General features: G+C 43.6%; 1 protein-coding gene across 1 annotated transcript in view; it reads right to left on the bottom strand.

The window, feature by feature from the left end:
- The window catches only part of PRMT6 (protein arginine methyltransferase 6), a 76,181-nt gene that overhangs the window by 3,135 nt on the left and 48,613 nt on the right, over window positions 1-24,433 (bottom strand). Inside the window, exons 5-10 of the mRNA XM_087376260.1 lie at window positions 19,114-19,179; window positions 18,660-18,728; window positions 18,374-18,451; window positions 18,086-18,164; window positions 17,832-17,926; window positions 2,019-2,103 (exon numbers count right to left, since the gene is read on the bottom strand). Of these exons, the coding sequence (XP_087232386.1) occupies window positions 2,019-2,103; window positions 17,832-17,926; window positions 18,086-18,164; window positions 18,374-18,451; window positions 18,660-18,728; window positions 19,114-19,179 (472 nt within the window). The remainder of the gene's footprint in view (window positions 1-2,018; window positions 2,104-17,831; window positions 17,927-18,085; window positions 18,165-18,373; window positions 18,452-18,659; window positions 18,729-19,113; window positions 19,180-24,433) is intronic.

Raw genomic sequence — 24,433 nt, 5'->3', positions numbered from 1 at the left:
CAGTTTCATCTCGACTTCTTCCTGAAGCAACAAGGGGCCCAGCTCCTTGAACAGATTGGCCTCGTCCACTCTCTAATAGTGACAGTCATCACGACCCTTGATTGCTCTTCAAAAGCTTACTAACCAACAGCATGGCTAACTAGTTGTTGTCCACCTTTTAACCTGCCAATTGATCCCTAAGAATCTTCACTCTTACAAAGTGGTCATGGGCTGAATCTCCTTCCGCCATTATCCTGGTGAACAATTGATTATTGAGCAAGATGATTCTCCCAGAATTTTTGGTTTCCTAATGACACTGTAAGATCGTCAATGCTTCTTGTGCCGTATCTGCCAGCTGGATATGAGGCATCACCAAATCTATAGTCGTCCGGACAATCATAGAAAGAGCAACTTCCGTCTGATCCACCTCTGCACCATGGTGTCTAGGACTTCTGCCCTGCAAGAACTTTTGGTGTAGATCCCTTGATCTCCCTCTGCTCCTCACCCAAAATTGTGACCTGTAGGTGGGATTTTTGGAATAAGTGTCTTCCCCCCAAGCACCTATTTATAGGGTCAGATAACCCTTCTAGACTGGCCAACTAGTCAACAGACTGGTCGACCCAGTCGGTAAAATACCAACTAGCAGACAGGTCTGCCTACCTGCTACTGTCTTTATAGGCCTTGTGCTAGGCGCCTTTGTACTGGTTCTTGTTCCAGCCTGCTGTGCCTCCAGCCCCTCTCTACCTGCTTTTACCCAACCACTCACATCGGTATATGCTGCCTAGTTCCTGCTGTTGCTGATGTCGACCAAGCATTCTCCCTATTCTGCAGCCCTTTTGCTTGCCAGGCTTTGCTGCTGGCCAGGGAGGCCTCTAAAGCTGCCCTAAAGTGACACCAAACAGGATTTTTGTTTGCTCATCTTGCTGCCCACATGGTAGCCTCAGCCCATCCCCCTATTAATTCATCTACCCTCATACATCCTATGGTGTCAAGACCCCGAGCTCTCCTTCTTTGGGGGCTTACAAGTGGCGCATGGGCATTTGCCATTGACCCTATACTTCCAACATCTTCCTTCTTTGATTGTACTTGATTTGCAGATTCAATATAATGGCAGTAGTAAAAACGGTTCTGTTTGTCATATTCTTATTATTTGTAGAGTTGACGTAAGTAATCATTACAACTCCTCTCCTTTGGTGCTTCTTTGACGGATTCGGGTTTCCCTTACCATTGTCATTCTTCTTCTTGTGATTATTAACATTCTCTACTAAAGTGGCACAAGAGGAGGAAGATCATTGCCCTTTGTTCCATGAAATCAATCCTCAGTTTTTTCATCATTGGAAATCTTGTACTAAATCAAGCATATGATCATGAGTACATGGGTTATAGCCATCATTCTCAAACCATGAAAAATATAGAGTTGAGCTTACCCCCTCGTGCTCTTGGAGCTGGATTGCATCTAAGTGAGCCTTTTGCATAATGAATGACCAACCATGCTTCTATTCGACCATGTGCTTGCCCACCTTAACACTGAAATGATAAATAGTCCATATCACATTCAACATGTGTGATATCCGTTATCACATTCAACGCATCCGTATGTGTTAGAGCATGTGCTTATACTATGGTCTACACCCACCGTTGGAAGCTGATTGCGTCGGTCGTGATGTCATAGTAGTAGTCCCTACTACATGTAACAGAGTTTATGGTTTTTAACCTTGTGACTGTCATGAGACTGAGCTGCACATGTGTTGTATTTTTAGAGGATGAGTTTGGGCATGTTCCTGGATTCATCTAGATACATATAACTGTTTAAATCAGCAATGCGTACTTCCTTGCTAATTGAGCACCGTTTGCAGTTCATGATTTAACTTTGGCACGTCCCACTTCTTCGTGTAACCTTATTACATGACGAGATGGCTTACAAAGTTACCCAAGGATCTGAGTCTTTAGTTATCCCATTATGTACAGGATAGAATTTCAAACAGGCTGTTTAAAACCTCACAATTTTCTGATAAAATGGTGGAAAGAGAGGGCTTTACCCATCATCATGGAAGAAACACTGAAGTTTGCAGTTACAGACTCCAACTCTTGCACCGTCACAGTGCTGCAGTCAATATGCTTCACCTGGAAACAGAAAGTTTTGGTATAAACATATTTTAGCACAGTATTATACTTTTTACAGGTAAAGTCCCTTTTGTTGTCAATATCAAAGCTGGAAGATGTGACTTAGTGTGCTGAAGCAGATAATCTATATACCTTTGTAAGACTAGAATATATCCAATCGTACAAATTTAGATTTTTGTTGTTCTAAAGTCCAAATTTCTACAAAGAAAATAAAAGAGAAAACGAAAGAGAAGAAAAAGAGGCAACCTTTTTTTTTAATAAACAAAAGGAAGACATACTTAGCAAGCAAAGCAACACTTTGTCGTCATCAGTGCCCAAGCATAAGCAGCTATACTTAGTTTCTAAAGACCCACGGAATCTCCTGGGCAAACCTAGTGCTTACTAAAATACCTCCAAGGAACAAAAGAGAAAAAAAACAAGAAAGGAAGAAGACAAGAAGAAGGTGACTAAGCAAAAATAAGCAAACAAATCAAGAAACAAAATCGACCAAAAAACAGGAAAAATCTCTCTCTCTCTCTCTCTCTCTCTCTCTCCAAGAATTCCAGTTGTCCTTACTATGCACCCTATGGGCTCAATGGCTGACAGCAGAAAGGAAGACCAAGTTAGAATACTACCAAGATCAAATAAAACCTCTATGCTGGTCATCATTCATGAAATCAGATGCATGCTGGAATGGTCACCTCCCCATCTGTAAGCCCCCATATGAGGAGAGCATGGGGGAGGTAGACCTAGAGATATTGCGGTTGTCACATGGGCAGCACATGAGCTGCCATGTGGGCAGCTGTCAAAGCAAAAGACAAGCGTACGGCCTGCAACAGGGCCCTGTGAAGGGCGTGCTGATGTCAGCTGATGTACGGACCTGTACAGCGCTGCACACGTGGCTGGAGAGAGCCTGGCAGAGGGCAGGAGCACATGGCGCAGCATGGCAGGGAAAGGGCGCCTGCAAGAAGGGCCTGTTGATGGCGGAACAGTTGCAGCCATCCAGCCCTAGAAGGACCCAAGGGTAGGGCCCTATATGGGCTGCCCTTAGGGCCTGGCAGCAGCCCAAGAGAGCCGCCCTAGGTCGGCCAATCAACAGACTACAAAGTCGGGTAGGGAGGGGCAGTCTGGTCGGCCCATATTCCCCTACTAGGTCCGTTTTTTGCCAGCCCCTTGGGGCCTATATAAAGAGGCCATTGGGCCTCATTCAATCATCACTTGGAGCAGCCCTCAAGACAGCAGACAGGAGCAGCAAAGGGGGAGCCTTAGGCCTACATTCAGAAGGACAGCAAGGTGGAAGGGATCTAGACAGAGAGTCTACATATGCTCGAGGTGGAGCACACGGGCTCAGAGATCTAGAAGTGCCAGGCTTGTAGTAGGACCTTTTGGTATTGTATCCTGTCCTAGTTTCTGGACCGACAGAAATATAAAGTGTTGCTTCTATATTTGTCTCTGAGCATTGTCTATTTACTAGCTTACACATCTATGCTAATAAGTTAAGAAGTTTGTGATTCCACACCCCACATGCACACTGTGTGAGCCCTCGGGCAATACTATCAGTCTTCAACTGTGTGTGCCCTCTGTTGGGCCATTTCTAACAATGCCTCTGCTCAGCCTCCATCAACACTCCCATCCCTCTTCTCTATCGCATGAATATTGCCAGATTTCGCACACAATCACATACCTTGGCCATACAGAAAGGAGCTTGGCTGAATTTGCCACGACATGCCAGAGTTTGCAGATTTTGTGAATCACTGACAATCGAGACAGAGGCACATGTAGCCCTACAGTGCCCTAGATATGTACATATCAGGGATGATTACCAGCACATACTGGTAGACACCACACAGCTCTCATCAGTTCTCTGCACTGCCTCTCCGGCAGCGTTGGGGTCTTTTGTCACTCGTCTTTTTTCGTATCGTCAAGAACTTAAAAACTCTTGACCCCTCCACATCGGAGGAGATTTTTTGTACTGAGGATTAGGTCCCATGGGTCATTTTTGGCCCCTCAAGGACGATAATAAATTCTACTTCTACTTCTACTTCTCTCTCTCTCTCTCTCTCTCTGATGGGAATGAAAGAAAGAATCTAAATGATTTGCAAAAGTTTAAAAATATTATGGAAGATATCAAACTCAACCAGTTCGTTTACAAAATTTGCAGTGTTTAAAATATGAAGATATCACATTTATGGCTGAGTTGACTCACCAAGCTTTTGAAATCTCTGTCACGGGCCTAGAAACAGAAAAGCCAGTGGCAAAAGAAACAGAGAAGTGGTCGGAAAGATATGGGCAGTTTACTGGATGGGGATAAAAAATGTCTGAAAAAGAAATAGTCACACACAGAGAGTCATAGATTTTTTGTCTGAATTCTAATACTATAACTGAAGACATAGAATGATACTCCTTGAAGAGAGCTTCGCACTGATATAAGTTTTGTCCAAATCGGACGACCGAGCAAAAATTTATGACTAAAATACTGACAGGGGGTCAACTGTCATGAAAAACACCTACTCCTTCTACTGGTGCCGACTTGGGAGAATATTACCTCCATGCTTAGACTTCATCAACGATCCAAGTCCCATAGAGGTCGCCTAGGAGGGAAGAAAGAGCTCCGTTTGTGGCTTGGGAAATAGATAAACCATGTATGCGCAATGAGCAACCAAATAGACAATACTTTTGAGTACTTTGAAAGAGAAAGCAATGGAAAAAAAAAGAGAAGAGACACTCAAGAGAGACAACCTCAAGTAATCTTCATTACCAATAGAGTGAGAATCCATTCCAATGCAACTTAAAATACTACAAACACAAGGGAGAAGAAGAGGCTTCATACATATAAGAGGGAGCGAAAGCTCCAAGACTACTCATAGAGAGAGAATAAACTAAAGAGAGATGGACTCAAGAGTCTATATAAGAGAATATCTACCAGAGCGACAGAAGACTCATGGAAGAGGCTTGAGGAGACTAGAGCTACAGCAACATGAGACCTAATGGTGGAAGAGATGATGAACAAGGGAGAGGAGGGCTCCTTTTATGGAGATTTTGTTACCCTCCTACACCCATTTACAATTGCTGCCTGTAGATTCCTTTCCCCATCAATCACATAAGCCCATATGCCACGACTCACCATCCATGTCCTTTTTGGCTACTCTTGCCATGTGTCCTATCAAAAGATGCTTAAGACTCTTAAAATATTGAGAAAGTCAAGAGTCTCCCCACATGGAGCCCATAGAGACCCTCTGTTTTCCATATGTCCACATCCTCCTTATTCCACATAAGAATTCTAGAAGGATTTCTCTTAACTCCACACTCCTCCATATGCCTTCCACACACTTGGCATGTGATATCTCTTATATTATTCGAACACATGGACATGAACCCACATCTTTATATAACTCACTCTTTCTATATTCTAAAAACCCCATAATATCCCATACACAAATAACTCTCACCCCATACCAAGGTATTTATCATTCATACACATGATATTTACAATGATTCATTTCACTCATCCTCTCAATCCCATACAATATCTTAGAAAATAGAAATAAGTGAGAGCCGCTAAGCTATCACTTGATACTCAAACTCTTATCAAACATAGAAGAAAACAATACCAATGCCAAATAAAAAATATCAATTTTTGACATCACAGCACTTTCAAAGCGACTGAGCGAGAAGATTCAACTGAGCGAGGAGGTTCAAAGTTCAACAGCTACCCTAGATGAAAGGGGTGCCTCTAGTCCATTATAAGAAGTGTATAAGTGTTAGAGAAGAGATCACACCTAGGGACTCTAGATCCTATTCAAGATGTACACACATGTATATGGATGAAATATCACACTCTAATCCGAGGTAGACAACAATTGGCAACCCATAATTGAATAGAGAGGTCCACTTGAGAAAACATTAATACAAAAGTGCACTCACAATTTATATTACATGGACAGCAGGATGCTGCTCCACTAATGCTAGATCTGAAGCCACGAACAAGAATCAACCTGAAGAATATCACAGATCTGTCCACTCACAGTTGATGCTTCTCCACATAAAAGGTCATCGACAATCACCCCAGTTCGAGAAGGCTTACCTGGTGAAGTGGATCTGCATCAGACGGGACAGCAAGACCCTTCAGATCCAGTCAGTCATTGAGCAGAGGAGGTATTTACTGTTTGCTGTGTTTTCTAGACCACAAGTATTCAGCCTTTTGTTTATGTGCTTGCCAGCAAGTAGGAGAGCAGGAATGGAAGCGACCGAGTACCTTTCCATCCCTAGCTTTGGAAGGGCAAACTTGAGGGAACAAACTACCCCTTGTGGAAGATAAAAGTCACAAGTCTCCCCACTTTCTGGGGACCTTGGAAGTGTGAGAAGCACAGCCGTGCAGAGCAACAATGGAGAGAAAACAGCAAACACTCACAAAACAAGAAAACCAGGAGATACTTGCACAAGGATCTCGGGAAAAACCTCTTCTACTGCAGGAGAAAAACCTCAACCAATGAGAGAACACCTGGCTGATGAGATGCCAAACAAGGGAGGGAGGGAGGGAGAGAGGGAGGGAGGGAGGGAGCCCTATTTATAGGGCCACCCCTGCCCCAAAACAGCTGACTGAGGGGGGGTAGGTGGCTGACTATAGGGCCGACCCTGGCCTGGACAGAACCGACCAGCCAGGTCGGGTGTAGCAGACTTGGCAAGGGGCCCCAAGTGGCCCGCCAAACAAGGCACCAACCAGGCGCACACGTGCGGCCTGGTGGCAGTCCCAAGGGGGACTGGTGGCGCCTCCAAACAGGCCTCTAGCAGGCCCGAGATGGACGTTGCTGACCCCTGCACCCTCCACATCAGATGGCGGCCCCACCGAGACCCCAGAACAAAGGCAAACAGCCCAAATAGGTCCGTGTAGGAAATAGCCTCCATGGTGAACCCCCTCTACCTCTCCGCAGCGAGCAAACCCACAACAATGGCCCTAGCACTCTCTCACATGGGCAGGCAGAGCCACAACCAAGGCCCTCACTCATCAGACAGGAGATAACTCTAACACCCCCTCTCAGCTCCTCGATCATGATTCATCCTGAGGGAGCTGGAAAGATCGCCAAGCCGTTGCTGTGCCAAGGGTTTGGTGAAGAGGTCCGAGCAACCGCCAGAGCCAAACTGACAAGTAGCGGAACATGCAGCACGGTACTCAGCCTGGGTGGAAGACAAGGCTAATGACGGTTGTCTCTTACTACTCCAAGTGATAGCAGCTGAGCCAAGAGTGAAATAGTACGCCATGGTGGAACAATGAGTGTTTGAATCTGTTGGCTATGGTAAGCAATGGAAGCTCAAAAAAGAAGGTAAGAAGAAGGAAAATGAGATGCTGTAATAGATTGCTGCAAAACTGAGAACATAACAAAACCCTAGGGCTAACTGTCCTAACTGGACTAAGTGTCCTAACTAACCTAGGTGGCACATGTACTAACTATACCAATAGTCCTAACTGACTATAACTAGGCCTACAAGGCACATACCAAGGAATAAGTGGCACCTATGGATAGCCTGTAGAATGGCCTACAAACCCCCCTTCAGGGTATGGGCTGAAGTATCCTGAACTTGGCTAAGGATACCTAAATATCTAATGTCATGGTTACACATGTTCGTCCAGTAGGCATATAGCAACCTATGACTGTACAGAGTTACAAAAGGTACTAAGTTTAAAGCTTGCCGAAAAGCCTTAAACTTAGGTCAAGGTAGAGCCTTCGTAAAAAGATCTGCCAAGTTGTCTTTCGTGGGACCATAAGACAACTGAATATCACCTGCTGATAATTGTTCTTTGACATAGTGATAGTGAACCTCAATATGCTTTGTACGAGCATGAAAAACAAAATTCCGTACAACAGCCAAAGCACTCTGACTATCAGGATGACGGTAGGAGCAATTCAACATGCATAAATATCTGCAACTAGCTTCCCAAGCCAAACACACTCCACTGTAGCTGTAAAAGCTACTTTGACCTCAGCTTCACAGAACTATACTCTGCTCTTACTAAACCAAGAAACACATGAAGTACCAAGCATAAAACAGTTGCCACTATGTGACACAGTGTCCGAACAACCAGCCCAATCACTATCAGTGAATCCATGTCATGAATCCATGCATGACAGGTGAAGTATCAGCCCCATAAAGAAGGCCTAAATGTTGTGTGCTTTTGAGATATCTGAAAACACGCTTCACTGCATGCCAATGGTGCATAGATGGGCTGTGCATATATCTCGTGAACCGTGAGATAGCATACTGTAGATCCAGTCTCGTATGGCATAGGTAAATCAAACAACCAATTGCCTGCTCATAGAGAGTGACATCACATGTACCGTTGCCATCCTCAAAAGAGAAGTGAAAACCAGGCTCTAATGGTGTGGATACTCACTTGCAATCCTCAAACTGAAAACGCTGCAAAAGCTGTCCAAAGTACTTGGATTGTGACATCAAAATACCCCCCTCACTGCTAGCAAATCGGATGTCCAAATAGTAGTGCAAAAGACCAAGAATAAACATAGCAAATGTCTGCTGCAAATCAAGCTTAAAATCTGCAATTTGCTAGCATGTGTCCCAGTCACAACCATGTCATCCACATAAAGGACTAAAATCAGCAAATTTGTTCCACGCTTGCGGATGTAAAGGGTAGCCTCTCTAGGGCTGTTGTGAAAGCCAAGAGTGAGCAAATGAGTATGAATCCTAGAATACCAAGTCCGAGGTGTCTGCTTTAATCCATAGAGGGCTTTTTTCAAGACCTTGCTTTCAGAACCTTCAATCTCAAACATAGACCTCTTCCTGCAAATGCCCATGAAGAAAAGCTGTCTTGATATCAAGCTGATGTACCTCCCAATGAAAGTGGGCAGCAAAGGCAATAACAATGCGAATAGTAGTGATCCTGAAGTGGGAGCACAAGTCTCCTTAAAGTCAATGCCATGTTGCTGAGCATAGCCCTTAGCAACAAAACAGGCTTTGTAACGGTCCACTGAACCATCAGCTTTCCATTTGATTTTATAAACCCACTTAGTTCCAATGGCATTCTTGCAAGGAGAACTCCCAAGTGTTATTTTGATGGATAGAATCCCATTCAGCTTGCATAGCCTTTAACCAACAATCATTCTGAAAGGCATCATGATGACATAATGGCCCTTCATTGGATGCTATAGCAATCAAAGCATAAGCAACAAAATTAGCATGCTCTTTCCGAACAGCTGCTCTAGTACGGGCTGGCAGAGGAGTATCTTGTTTGATGTCTTTTAATGTGTCAAGGAGCCAATGGGGTACCTTTTTGGGCTCTTCTCTTTCCTGGTCAAGAGCCCTGTGCAAATGGTCTTGATCAATGAGAGGCATATCAAGATGAATATCTAGCTGCACATGTGGTTGCAAAAGACCAACAGATGGAGGAGGCACAACCTCAAATGGAACATCATCTTGGGCATCAGATAGAAACAAAGGCATCAAGCTGTCAAAATATATGGGCATCAACAACCGGCTGTTTTTGATAGTCCAGCAAAGCATAGTGGAAGATTCATCAAACACAACATCCCGACTGACAAAACACTTGCCCATGTGGGATTGATAGAGCTTATAGCCCTTGCTCTTTGAGCTATACCAAATAAAAATGCACTTGACAGCTTTATCATCCAACTTAGTGGGTGTCTGTGAAGGCACATGAGCATAAGCTAAGCATCCAAAAGTCCTCGTGTGAGAAATGCGAGGCTTACGACCCGTCCAAGCCTCGTAAGGTATGATAGTCTACAATGCCTTCGTGGGACATTTGTTCAAGATGTAATTAGAACACATGACCGCATCCAACCACAACTTAAAGGCAAATGTTTGCCTTTCAACATGCACCTGGCCATCTCCATCACTGAACTATTTTTCTGCTCAGCCACAGGATTCTGTTGAGTATAAGGCACCGTGCATCGATGATGTATGCCACAGGAAGCCAAAAAAAATAGCAAACTTCTCTCACATGTATTCACTCCCCCAGTCTGTATTAAGGTGAGCAATGTGCAGCCCACTCTCATTCTCAGCTAAGGCAATGAAGTGCTTGAAGCATGAAGAAACTTCAGATTTGGATTTCAAGGCGAAAATCCAAACCTCTCATGCCACAAATGAGTATCTGCCATGGTAGAATCAAGAGCAAAGGCATGTGCATCTGCAAGTGCAGCATCATCATCCAAACATCTATCATAAGCATCAAGTCTATAAAGACCTCTAGTCAATGTGCCAGTCAAGACCACCATGGTAAAGGCATGTGTAGCATCATACATTGCACACCTAACACCATAAAAAAGAACCTGATAGCCACATTTAGCTATGGCTGAAATAGGAATGAGATTCTTGGGAGTGCCTGGAACATAAAGCACATTCTCTAGAGTGACAACACCACCAGAGACAAAAGTAAGAGCAACTTGCCCAATACCCTTCACGGTATATGATGCATTATTGGCACATGTGACACTACCCCCCTTAGATGTATGCTCTAATGAGTTGAATAACTTCCTGCAGGAAGTGATGTGCTTGCTAGCACCACTATCAAAGAACCAGGCATCATGAACATCTGAAACTGCCATGCAAGCATCATGAACATCAGGATTATACTGACATGTAACCAAGAAATCCCAATGCTGATCTTGTGCTAAATTAGTGGACTCATGTCGATCTTCTACACTAGAAGAACCAGATATTACAAGACCAGACTCTTTCTTCTTTTCAGATGCAATGCGCTTCCTACATTCAGAAATATCATGCCCAGGTTCCCTGCAATAGTTAAATCTCTTCTTCTTTTTATTATCCCCTGAAGAAGAGGCACCATGTGAATGATCAGCAAGGGAATGAGGGGGTTTACCAGCTGAAACCTTGCCTTTGCCATTGTGTTTGTGCTGGGCAACAAACGCTTGATCACTAGCCATAGAAGCATTGCGATTCGCACGACTTTGCTCCTCCTGAAGAAGAAGAACAACTAGCTGGTCAAATGAGAAATGATTGGCATTACCCCCTACAACCAACCTCAATATAGTAGCAAAGCCTTGATAAGAATCAGGCAACCCATCAAGGGTATTAGAAACAAGCTGAGAATCAGGTATAATCTCATCAATGTTGGCCAATTGCTCTTTCAAATCCTTCATATTAGTGAGATTGACATCCATGTTTCCACCCTCATCAAGCTTTAAATTTTTCAATTGCTTGTGGAGATAAGCAACCCTCGCCTCATTCCGCACCTGATACAAAGATGCAAGCTGATCCCATGCTTGCTTAGCTGTCTTGCAAGATTGGATGTAAGAGATAATACCCATTTCACTGAAAGAGCAATCAAGGCATGTGCTTTGGCATCACGACCATCCCACTGAATCTACTCCTGTGTAGGAGGCAAAGCACCTGTAACAGTAGCTGCAGGGGTTCTAGAAGTAGCATTAGAACCATCACCTGAAGAAGAACCCCAAGCAATAGGTGCAACACCAGAAGCGGCATTATGTGTAGGCCTGGCCTCAGAGCCTGAAACAATATGCCATAGATTCATGGCAATCAAAACATGTCCCATCATGTATGACCACATGGGATAATTGGTGCCATCAAGCTTGTCATCAACCCCAAGCATCCCAAACAAATCATCCTTATTGCTAGTCATGGTGCTGAAATTCAAGACAAATGCACCAACTGGCAAAGCAAATGAGAGAAAGGCAACCTCTCAAAATCAAGTGACAAAATTATGTTCAAGCTTCAAAGCTTATCCCTGCAAGAGACTCTATTGTCCCAAGGTGTACCTATTGCAAGAAAAATCCCCAAAAGGCAACACGAGGCCTCTCCAAAATGCAAATGAAGCAGAAATTGGAAAGAACCAATGCAACAATGGCTTACCCAATGATGTAGCCCGAAAGGACAGCAGTAAAAAAGCTCTGAATGCAAGCAGAGAGATTCACTCTTGAAAAAGAGGTGAAAATAAGAGAAAATGAGGGCTGGAAAGAGAATTACAGCAAGACAAAGTGATCCCATGAGGAGGAGAGCAGTTAGAAATAAGAGAAGAGTGATCAAATGGAGGGGTACTCAGAGTGGTAGATGCCTTGTCTCGAAGACCCCAGGTGAACAATGTGACTATTGCTTATCATCGGGATTTGGAACACATGAGGGAGCAATATACTAATGATGCAGATTTTGGTGAGATGTTACAGTAAATGCAAGAGGGGTAGTCTATCAGTCACTAGTCCCTGAAAGATAGGTATCTAATTAAAGATGACTGCCTATGCATCACCCAGGAGATAAGGAAAAAGACTTCAGCAGATCAAGAAGGTTTGGCCCATCATCCAGGAGGATCAGAAGGAGCTGATTGCTGCAGACATAGCTCAAAGTGAGACTTCACCCTTGGATGTCTTCCAAGGCAGTAAGGTACTGTGTACTAGGCATGTGCATGTACTTGCTCAATTGGGCGACGGCATACTGAAGATCACGCTGGGTATGACATAAATAAATAAGGGATCCTACAGCCTGCTAATAAAGGGTGGCATCAAAGGGTGCACTCCCATCCTCGGAGGAGAAACGAAATCTAGGCTCCAATGGCGTAGAAACTCGCTTGCAATCTTCAAACTGGAAGCGGTCTAAGAGCTGTCTAATGTACTTGGACTGACTCATCATTATACCCCCTCAACATATGCAAACTGGTGGATGCCCAAGTAATAGTGCAACCGGCCCATGTCTGTCATTGCAAATGATTTCTGCAAATTAGCTTTGAAATCTGCAATTTTGTCCATATCTGGCCCAATGACAAGCATGTCATCCACATAAAGAATGAGAATAAAAAATTCTGCAGCACTCTTTCGGACATAAAGAGTTGCTTTCGTATGGCTGCTCTAAAAGCTATGGGCTGTCACATATGCATGGATCTTGGCATACCATGCCCGGGGTGCCTGCTTCAAAAGGGCCTTCTTGAGCAGGCAAACCACTTGCCTATGCTAGGTTAAAACAGCTTGTCACCTTTGCTTTGTGAGTTGTAGCCAATGAAGATGCAGTTGACATCCTTATCATCAAGTTTATGCCTCATGAGAGGGTACATGCACATACTTTTTTTTTTTTTTTTTGGTAAATCCATGATCATATTATCAGCAAAATTTACACGAGGGTACATGCACATACACAAGAGACCCAAACACCCGCATGCGAGAAATGACAGGCTTACGACTTGTCCATGCTTCATAGGGAGTCATGGTCTTCAATGCCCGAGTGGGTGCCCGGTTGAGCATATAGTTGGCACACATAATTGCATCCAGCCAGAATTTATTGGACAAAGACTTTCCCTTAAGCATGCAGCGGCCCATTTCTGTTTATGTTCTTTGTTTATGCTCTGCAAGCCCATTTTGTTGCGGAATGTATGGCACTATGCACTGATGAATGATACCCTGGGCTGCTAAAAAGTCAAAAAATTCCCAGGACATGTACTCACCCCCCTTGTTAGTGCGAAATTGTCAAGAGCCCACTCTCATTCTCTGAATCATCTACAAAAGTAACAAAGTAATAGTACCCCCCAAGTGATGCGGTCCGCATCCGTCCGCACACATCATATGTACGAGGTGCAACTTTTTGGATGCACCAAGGGTCCCATCCTTGGGACATGGAAAGCTATGCATTTTGCCCAACAAGCAGCCCTCGCATACATCTTTTTGAAGTGCATGCATGGGTGGAAGATCTATGACCATGTCATGTAAATGTGTCTTCACCAAATTGTTGAAGTTCCCAATCTCTCATGCCATAGATGTTTATCAGGAATTACAGATTCAGCCACGGCACTAGCTTCTATAGTCTCAAAAAGTCCAAAAACAGTTGTTGGACTGTTTTTCTGCTCCATAACATCTTTCTGGCAACAAAATGAGGCATAGGACTGAATTGGAGCAAAATGGCAGGTAGGAGCAATGGGAGAGCATGAGGGGAGGCAGGTAGGAGCAAGAGAACCCGCTTTGATACTACTGCTGGGTGCAGGAAAAGCAATGGAAATGGAGTGGAATGCAAGGGAGCAAACAACAAGCTGAAGCAAACATGAGTACTCGCAAATGGATATGAGAAAGTACAAAGGGGTGGCCTATATGGCCCCTAAGTCAACCAAATGGTTGACCAATGAAGTCAACCTAAGGGTTGACTAGGTCCTAAGACTAGCCTACAAGGCCATACCAAGGCTAAGTGCTAACAATCTGTAAGTACATCTGTCTCGCCTGGAACACTGCTGCCTATTCATTCCACTAGACACGTTGAGTTGTCATCAACTATGACTGATGACCTAGGATCCACTGCTCTCATGGAACTGCACTATTCCCACTTCTTGGTAATGTGCAGGGTGGCAAACATACTAGACATCCTCTCGTTCAGTTACCACATTGGCAATCAGTGGTATCTCCTCGATGATGAGCAATGACAATGTTGCCGTTGCTGTTGGTCTACTCCTTGGGCTTCTCGTTGCCATCCTTCTTGTTGGCTGCTTTCTTCATACATTCCTTAGCATAGTGCGCCTTGCCATAGTAGAAATACTTCACATTTTTCATCTTTGAATCAAAGGAGGGTCACATAACATTTGTATGAAGCCTTTGTTAGCACTCCATCGGAGGGCAAGCAAGCAAGCAAGGCAACCATATTCTTCAACTGGTACTCTCATATATTTGTGGAGACATGTCTACAACATCACTTGGAGGTGCAGTTCATTTTCTAAACCTCATAGATAATTTTAATAGTCAAAACTGACATTGCTTTCTCAAGAAAGATCTCACGTGTTTCACAAATTTAAAGAATGCTGGCAATTGTGGAAAATGAAACTAGAAAGAAATAAAAGCTAAAAGGACAGATAGAGGAGGAGAATTCTTGTCGACAGAATTAATAAAGCTTCATAGCTCAAGAGGGATCAAGTGTCAGCTTACTACAGTACTTACTATATCTCAGAGTAAAGTAGTAGAATGAAGAACGGATTGTAAACTACTCGGTGCTTTCTATCAATTCAGACAACGGATTTTGCAGAGGCGCTTGAATGAAATGATTGCGAGTTACCAAACATATATGTTTGAACCTAAGCGATTGCAATTAAGCTGGAATTAAGACTTATACAGCTTAAACACAAAGTGACATCATTGGAAATTGCAATATGATTAAGGGGCCAAGACAAACCCCCCCCCCTTATCCAAGCTTACTTTATTCTTGAAAATGGAGATACAAGACCAAGGTGCAATGCACCATCCAAACCAATGAACTCACTGAAAGCCTAGGACCTACATACAAGACTCAAGAGCATATGTACAAGGTAGACAACAGAAAGGAGGACTCCAAGCTCAGGTTTCAACTCTTGGCCTGCCCAATCCACAAGAAAGAAGCCTGAAACAATCACCACTTACATCCAACATTAAAAGCAAGCACTAGTTTCTAGAAAGATAGTAGAAACAACATGAGATAAACTTGACAATACATGCTCCCTTCGTGACTTGACCCTTTTGTAGATGAAGTCCTTGATGCCTCTGAAGCTCCCTTGGGTGAGGAGAGTGTGGAAATGGGGCTGGAATGAGAACAGCTGAGAAAAACAGCCTGTAGGCTAGAGAGAGAAAGCCTTTATGGAGTGATAGCTGTAGAGAGAGAGTGCCAATGCTGACCCCAAGGGAAAGGATGTAAGAGAGAAGCTGCTTCTGTTCCAGAGGTGCAGAGAAAGGCCGATTTCTGCAAGGGGAAGGGGCTAGAACAGTAGAGAGAGAAAGACTGCAGCAAGAGAGAGAAAGGGGCTGTGGCTGCTCCAAGCTAGGGGAAGGAGAGAGGATGCTGCTGCTGTTCCAGAAGAGCTGAGAGGGGGCAGATTTCTGGAGAGGAGGGGCTGGAACTGTAGAGAGAGTGTGTGCTGCTGTAGAGAGATAAAGTGCTGCTGAGGTTAGAGAATGGCCTAGGGAGAAGCTGGCTGCACCCAAGGAGCTGGAGAGGTTCTGCTGCATCAACCAAAAGGAGGGAGAAGAAAAGTGATGAATTTTCATGTAGGGAATGAAGGGGAGAGGCCTTCTTTTATAGGCTCAAGCCCCCCCCCCCCCCCCCCCGGCCCAGAGTGGAAGGTGGACACTTGTCCCAAAATTTTGGTGGGCTGCAGTCCCAAAGAGGACAGCCCACAACCTGTCCCAAATCTACCCAAATCTACCAGATTTGGGGCCAAACACTTGGCCTGCATGCCCTGCCATACATGCTGCCACATGTGTGGGACAGGTGGACTGACATGCCAGTCTAGATTCCGTGTGGCATTCTGCCATGTGTCACTCCCAAAAACCCTAAAATTTCAAAGTTGTCAGAATTCAATTCTAATCGCACGCACACGTTCCTAACAGCTTGGACTATCTACTGACATACTCTAAGGTCATAATTGAGCCATATTGAGCTCATTTGTTTGTCGTCTTATCTTGTATCTCCATTACTCTTGGCATGCTGCTAGGCCCACACCCAAAGCTCAGGGAACATTCTCTTGAATGGTTCCTAGGTCAGTATGCAATCTGTGCATTTGATTGGTCCCATGTTTGGGTACACAGGTGGGGTATCGTTTCCAGATGTCCCTCTCAAGGAGAGGCCATCACTCTTATGGGTCACTAATGCCCCCATAACCCCAAGCAAGGGGGTCCACCCTCAAATGCTAGACATAGTCCCCATTGACCGTAACTGAACAGTAGGAAAACATTTCATTTCTTAATAAGCATACTATTGAAAAACAAAAAGAAATATTACCAAGCAAGTGGATACATGTTGTTGAACAAGATGACACAGATCCATAATAAAAATGGTAAGGTAAATGCTGGATGGCAAAGAGCTTCCCAAAGATTTCTGGGCAGAAGCAGTACATAGTGTAGTAAAAGGAAAGACTCCGCAAAGAAGCCATTGGTCTCCAAACCCCCCTCTAAGTCCAACAGATCTCACACCCCTCAAGGTCACAAAGAGCTTTGTTTGCCAACCCTACCCGCTCCACCCCACCCTCCATGAGAAGCCGGTCGTGAGCTAGAACATGCACAATCTTCATGACAATCCCTCTTAATAACCACAGAGGCTAATCGTATACATTTGCCTTTCAGCGGCAAGTTCCAGAGGGAGTGTCATGATAACAGCTAATGCTGATCACAAAGTGCATCTCCAGAGAAGTCAAAGCCAAGTCCTGGTTAGATTTCTGCTGCTTGATCATTGCGAGCTATCTAACATATGAGCCCCAAGTATAGGATTGTATAAAGTCAACTTTAACAAGTAGGTTCATCTTTGAAACCTAATGGTTTGTGGCTCCACTGACAGAGTATACATAAATCCATGCAGACTATACAAGTCTTAATTCTCTCAAACATTCACTAGTTAATAACAACAACTTTCAAGACCTTTCATGAACGTTAACCTTAGAATATTTCATGAACTAATGCCTGACGAGAATTTTTTAAGGAGATCCAAATTTTTATTTTATTTTTCGTAAAGAGGGCATGGTCTCTTTTCAAAATTCAATGCATTGAAGAGGAACTGATCTCAATCATTCATATCATTCCAAGCTGTAATTCAGGAAGAGTACATCTTCTAGCATGTCAGGGATCTGCCAAACTATAGTTTCTCAAAAGTTTACAATTCCACAAGAGGTTTGCAAAAGCAGGCATCTAGATGCTTCAATCATCCTCGAGAAACCCATTGAAAGGAAGAATGAAGTAATCCCCTGGTGTAGACACAAAAAAGATGATAAAACAAATATTTTCTTCTGTGTGTTTTGATGTGTCTCTGCATGCACTTACCTGGATAGGCCAAGATAGAACATTCTCAACTGAGATTGACTCGATGCAAGGCTCCTCGAATGAGCATTGTTTCGCAAGTGGAAGCATAGCTGACACTACATTCATAGCCACTATCTATATCAAAATCAAAGGGCTTCAATGTAAAGAGAGACTCTCTCACATGATCTTTTGGTTGTTTTGTCACCACTTCACGAGGGCAAAATATAATGCAGTAGCAACATTGCTGTAAGCATTGGTGATGTTGAAACGCTTACTATCAATACCATACACGTTACGCCAAAAGTCTATGCTCTCAGCATACCGCTCAGCATTTGTGATGGGTGCAATGTATAACTGCAACAAATTTGCAAACAGAAGATTAAAATGTATTAGCAGTGATCATATATTGTATTCCCTTCCATGCTTGCATCAAGGAGGAACTTTCCTACAATAGATCCTAAAAGTAAGCATAAATCAAAACGGAATCGTTTGGATGATTAAGTTAATTGCTAAAAAATGGGATGAAATTGAGAAAAATGAAAACCAGATCGAATGACCCCTACCGTTGCATGTGAAGGTAGTATGATGCCCCCAGGCTTCAACCATCGGTCTCTAGCACAAATAACACTGGAAAGCATGCTCTATACAGGAGGAACAAGAAGAAAAAAGGCAAGCACAAGCAGAGAATTATGGTGATCAAAGATTACACAAATAAACAGAAGATGCTAACTGTGTGCTTGGTGATGTAGAAATTCCAACCTAATCTTCTTACTCATGGTTTGTTATACTGTTGTTTCCTTCACATAGACATTTTGATTAGCAGAGCTAAGCAATAGAATTGCAGGGTACCTCATAAAGAAGCATATAACCCATCCATTCTGAAATGATAACATCAACTTCTTCATCTATTTGCACTTCCTGTCACAGCAGAGATGTCAACAAACAATCATTATCCCTCAAAATATTTCATCATATGCAGGTATGCAAATCATGTCCAAATAATAGTTAAATTCAAAGAATTCAGCACACCTAGCTAAAACAAACATATATCTTTTCTGACACATAGTAATAAATTTTACCAATAATGAGCCAAAAATAAATATGCCAGAAAGTATTACTGCACACAACCACCTCACACTAAAGGAAGCACAAACGGAATGCTTTCTTGCAGCAACCCTTTGCATTAAAATGAAATACCTTCTCACAAAAATCCCAAACATTCCAGATTTTGTGGTAGCCCTCATCCCAAAACGGAGATTAAGCAAGCAACCACTACACGTTTACAATAAAAGTATGATGTTACCTCGACTCTACCAACAAGAACAGTTATGGTCTCTGAGAGTCCATTTGCTTTCACCACCTCCCTTGCCTGTTAAAGAAGAAAAACAGTTGGCTAAGAAAGAGAAACAAGGAAACAGTACTAGCCTAATTAAAGGCATCACATCCCAATAAGGCAGGCCTAGATAAGGGGTTTACAATTTGACGTTGATTATAGCATTGCTTTTCAAATCAAGTATTTCCTTTGAATCCACATGTATCTTGGAAGTCCAAACCTAGTAAAAGATGTCATTCTGGACCATACAATGTGGGCACCCGCACGATCACATGCATACCACAATAAATTGGAAAGATGATGTGAAATGAATAAATGTGCCTATGTGAAAACCAGTAGCTACATATATGTAACTTCTTAAACTAGACATGCAGTCAATCATGGCACTAGAAAACCATCCATATGATTGTAATTAAAAAGGTCGGTTTATAACTACAAAGGACTTCATGTAACAAAAGAAATTCACACCTGCACGATGCAAGAAGCTAACTGGATTGTTTCCAGCAATGGTATGTCATCATCCATGGGTCAACCATGTCAATATGAACCTATCCCCTAATGAATGGTACAAATTTCTTTCAAATTTCAGCAGAAAGTATTGTCCATAAAGGAAAAACATGGAGGAAAATTCAAAGAATTTGCATGTCCACTAAGGTGATAGAAAAATATACCTTTGTTAAGACTATAATATATTTAATCTTACAAATTCAGATTTGTGATGTTCTATTGAGAATTTTAAGTTATGCACCCATGAAGGATATTTTGATATAGTTGAACAGCGCTGATCACAACTTGGACCAAAAATTCCAAGAATTCGCATGTTCGATAGATGATAGAAAAATATACCTTTGTAAAACTAGTGTTAGAAATCAAATCCCTACAGAGGATATCCCGCAGCGGAAGACTGATAGAGCATCCCCAGGAATTACAACGTGGAAGTGTTTCACTACAAAATCAAACTTCTTTACTTGTGTGTACTTCACAACCATAAGTGAGTGTGCAAGCCAGTAAATAGACAAAGATCCAAGAGAGATATAGCACCAACAAAAGTATATTTCCATCCAAAAATGGATACAATAGACAAGAGGTCTGAGTCCTTCTAGATCCTTGAGCCCACATGCTCCTCTAAGCTTATGTAGACTCTCTGTCCAGTGATCCCTCCACCTTACTGCTGGGGTAGTCAGTCGCTCTATGTCTGCAGCTTCTGGTCCCCTCCTTCGCCTCCTGATGTAGGCCCAAGGCTGGGTTCTCTTGCTGATCCATCTGTTGGGTGATGAGATATGAGGCCCAAAAGCCTCCTTTTATAGGGACTGGTAGCCCCCCCATTTCAGCCGACTGGGTAGGGGGAGTGGGCCGACCCAATCAGTCCCCCCACCCAACTTTAGTCCTTCCCATTAATCCCCCTGTGGGGGCACAAAACTTGACGGCTGGCTGGCCCAGCCTGACCACGTGGCAGGCTGCCACTGGCCCAGGCTAAACCCACGTGCAACCAGGCCTTTACCCTTCCAAATCTGCCATGAATCAGGGCGTCACCCTGCTGCTGTACAACTGCATCTGTCTGGACCTCTTCCAGGCCCCGGAACCACTCCAAACAGGCCCGTACATGTGTCCGTAGTGCTGACGCAGATCCGTACTGCAGATGACATCAATCCTGCCTCATCGCAGCTGTTCTCTGATAGATTCTCTGCGCAGTCTGATCTTCTCCAAGCATGGACAGCCACGTGGCAAACTCGCCTATGTTCTGCCCTCCAAGAGTGCCCCAACTGGCAAGTATATCCTCCCTTGATTTCCTGTGTCTGAATACTGCCCCCCCATGCTCTCCTCATTTGGGGGTTCACAAGTGGGGAGGCGACCAACCCTAACCCAACAACTAAAATATATCTAATCGTACAAATGCAGATTTTTTATGTTCTATTGAAAGTTGCACCCGCGAAAGATATTTCTCACACAATGTCAACTTTTACATCACAATGTGGTGTTTTAACTTCATCTCAAACAGGTAATCAATTCCTCGAACTGCTAACATTCTCTGGGAAAATCTCAAACTCTCCTTAATCTACTTTTTTAATTCCCTGGCAGATAATTCCAAATTCCGGATTTTCAATATGCAAGCTTTAAAGGCCACCTGTACTTAGAATTGCCCGGAGTGAGAGTTATGAGTTTAGAGCATAAGAAGGTTTTACTGATTTGAAGTAGAGTCTGTATAAATTGAAACTGCTATAGATACTATGACGTTATGCTTGGACATGTGCAGGAAGGAAGAACCGAGGGATAGGGAGGACAAGGAGGGGCTGTATGATTCTTGTAACGCTCACTATTAGTGCTGGATGTACTCACAGCTTTATCTAGTGTACATGCAAATCTAAGCTTCATCTAAGGAAGGGCTGCAGGATTCTTGTAACACTCTTCTCTCTCATGCATGCTAGTGCATGCTTTACAACTCGAGTGGGAAAGAGTGCAGCCACTTGCTCTATAAGTATGCTAGGTGGCTAAAGGTAAGTGAATTTACTATCCATTTGACAAGACCTGCCAAACACTTGTCATTGGTAGGTGAGTTCACCCTTGAGGCCGAACCGCTTTGACATGGCCTAGAGCCACTTGGCAGTTCTTACTCCACACAAGCATGCCAAAATGTGTGTGGTTGGTTAGCCCATCTCTAGGCCCATATACATGGCATGATTCACTACCGCCAAGCAACTGTGGGAGGATACAACTCTGTTGGAAAACACCCCTCTAAGCATGTGTCTCTAGACCGGACACCATTTTGAGGACCAATGACCTTGCATTACCACATAAGAACATAAGTCATCCTTGTCACGGGGGTGTGAAATTCTAAGTACTTTAATGTACTACAAGACCGTGACAACTTTGGTTTTAAAAATCCAAGCATGGGCTTAATAATGCGTAATTAAACGCGGCACGGTGCCTAGCACGTAAGTGTAATTAATCCTTAGGCCCAAAGGCATTCCAAGGAATTAAAAGAGTGGTCGTCGGAAAATGATGACATGGCATTTTTAATGGGCCCCCTAGAGGGCCATGTACCTTCAATGGTCCCCCTAGAGTTCCAAGTGGCTCTAGTGCCTTCTACATGCTCCTTTGCCATTCCTGGACCTTCCTGGGCCTTCTAAACTTCACATTTGTGGTTTTCTCTCTCATCTTCTCCCTTTGTTGAGATTTTGGACTGGTTTTTCAACCTCCTTCAGCTGAATTCCGTTTTTATTCATAACTCCTCACTCGTTTGGATTCCTCAACTTCCGTTTGGCCCGATGGCTTCCCCTTTGCCTCCCCTTCGCAATGATATGTTTTTCCCTCTGTGCGTTTGGTAGAACGGGCAGAGTTGAGCACTTCTTTTGCTGGTCGAATTTGCAAAAGTGGCTTTTTTTGGACCTTTTTGCTTCTACAGCCTCCTGGGCCTCTCCTCTTGCAAAGCTATAGCTTTCTGTTGAATTTTGAGTGGTCCCACACACTGGTTGACTGGTTTTCCTCAGTTTTGGAGGACTTTTCGGCGATGAAACTTCTCCAAAACCTTCTCAATGCATTCCTCTCTGAAGCACGCTTCTTTTGAGCCCAAGAACTCCCACTTCTTCGCGACAGATTTGCTTTTTTTCGCACTTTTCAGTGGAATTCTTGCTGGTCGGCTCTTGTAAATGCTCTTTCTTCATGCCTTTGCATTCCTCTTTGGCTGAGAATGCAATTGGGCATTGGCTACTATGTCCTCTTGGTGATTGAGGACTTGGTTCGAGTTTTCAAGGCTTGGTGAGTTGTGATGTTTCTGCTGCAATTTCTTTTTGCCATAAGCTATTGGTTGGCCTCGTGTGCCGCCTCTTTCTTAGTTCACAAGTGCCCAGGCAGTGCTACATGAGTCATTCTGGTTAGGTACTTTGCTGATTTTATTTTGGAGCTTTGAAAAGCTTTGAAAATGCCATCTGGAAACCACTCAAAGAGAGTGCAGCTGGGGTGCAATGTGATTGCATCTGGACAGCCAATGGAATTGCACTCGGAAAAGAGAATGCCTTTGGATTGAGCCTATGGGTTAAGTGCACTTATGTGATGGTGTTCTATGCTTGAAAGCCTTACGAAGGCTCAGTGAATTGAGGCTGCGTGCTCAGTTGCAAGGAAGGTCTCCCAGATGCAACTTGTAATCATTTCACTGTGAAATATAAAGAAATACCAAAAGGGGTGCCATGGTGTTTAGGGCCAATCGGGTGCACTTGTCTATGTTTGTTGAGGAGGGGCATTCTAGCCTCCATCCCTCTTTCAGTGGTTTTGTTTGTGAACAAATGGGCAAATGCCAAATGTTAATCATGCAATGGTTAATGGTTGTAATATATGCTTTGTGAGCTGTAAATAAGTGCTAAAGTGATTAAAGGTTTAGTTCCACTCCCCTCTGAGTGATTAGAGGCCGGTTTCATTGGTTTCATTGCCGGGATACCACACACTCTCTCAAGAGGTGGGCCTCGGTAGTTTTGTGGAAGGATTCCTTTGCTGCACTTTTTGACAGCTAAATATTACAACCATAAACATGGTGAGTACCCATGAGCAAGAGAACTCCACAACTCCTCAAAGGAGAAGGTAGGAAAGCCTTAATGATCCAGCTAGTGTACAGCTGCAGGGAGCACAACAAATGCCTTTTGGGCAGGCTACACATGAAGCTACAACTGAGCTCAACGGTGATACTAGTTCTAGCAGTGAGTCAGAGGATGCTACCATGTTTAATGCACAGTTTGCAAGTGCAGTGACTGCTTTGACTCAGCTGACTCAAAATTTGGCTCAGATTGTGCAAACAAATGCCAAGAAGAAGAAGAAATCAAGAAAGCACAAGCACGGAAAGAGTGAGTACACACATGCATCAGCTTCTCATGGCGGACCGCACACTCATGCATCAGTTTCCCATGAGGGACAGCCATCAAAAATGACTCAAAAAGTGACTTCCAAGAGAGAGGATTCCCCCAAAAGAGCACTTGAGAAAGAGGTACAAAAAGTACAGCCAATGCAACAGTATGAGCAGCCAACACAAGGCCTTGGTTTGGGTACTTCTACTCCTCAAAATAATAATGTGCAGTCCATAAATGTGGCTCAGCCACCTCAACCATATTTGAGGCAGCAACCTGAATATTTTGGTATAGGTTCTATCTTTGATGCTATGTTGATTTCACCGCCAACTAGGTATAGAAAGCAAGCCATCTATGACAATGTGGGAATGCAGCCAGACATGCAAGCCACAACATATGCTCCCATGCCTAATGTTCAGCCCTCTCCCTAGTGAAGGGAATGCTGCAAAAATACAGCC

Source organism: Dipteris shenzhenensis, chromosome 1 (assembly GCF_047967505.1).
Source record: "Dipteris shenzhenensis isolate YYH24624 ecotype China chromosome 1, Dip_SZ_1.0, whole genome shotgun sequence".
Taxonomy (NCBI): domain Eukaryota; kingdom Viridiplantae; phylum Streptophyta; class Polypodiopsida; order Gleicheniales; family Dipteridaceae; genus Dipteris; species Dipteris shenzhenensis.
The sequence above is the reverse complement of the archived record's forward strand: the minus strand, read 5'-3'. Positions and strand labels throughout refer to the sequence as shown.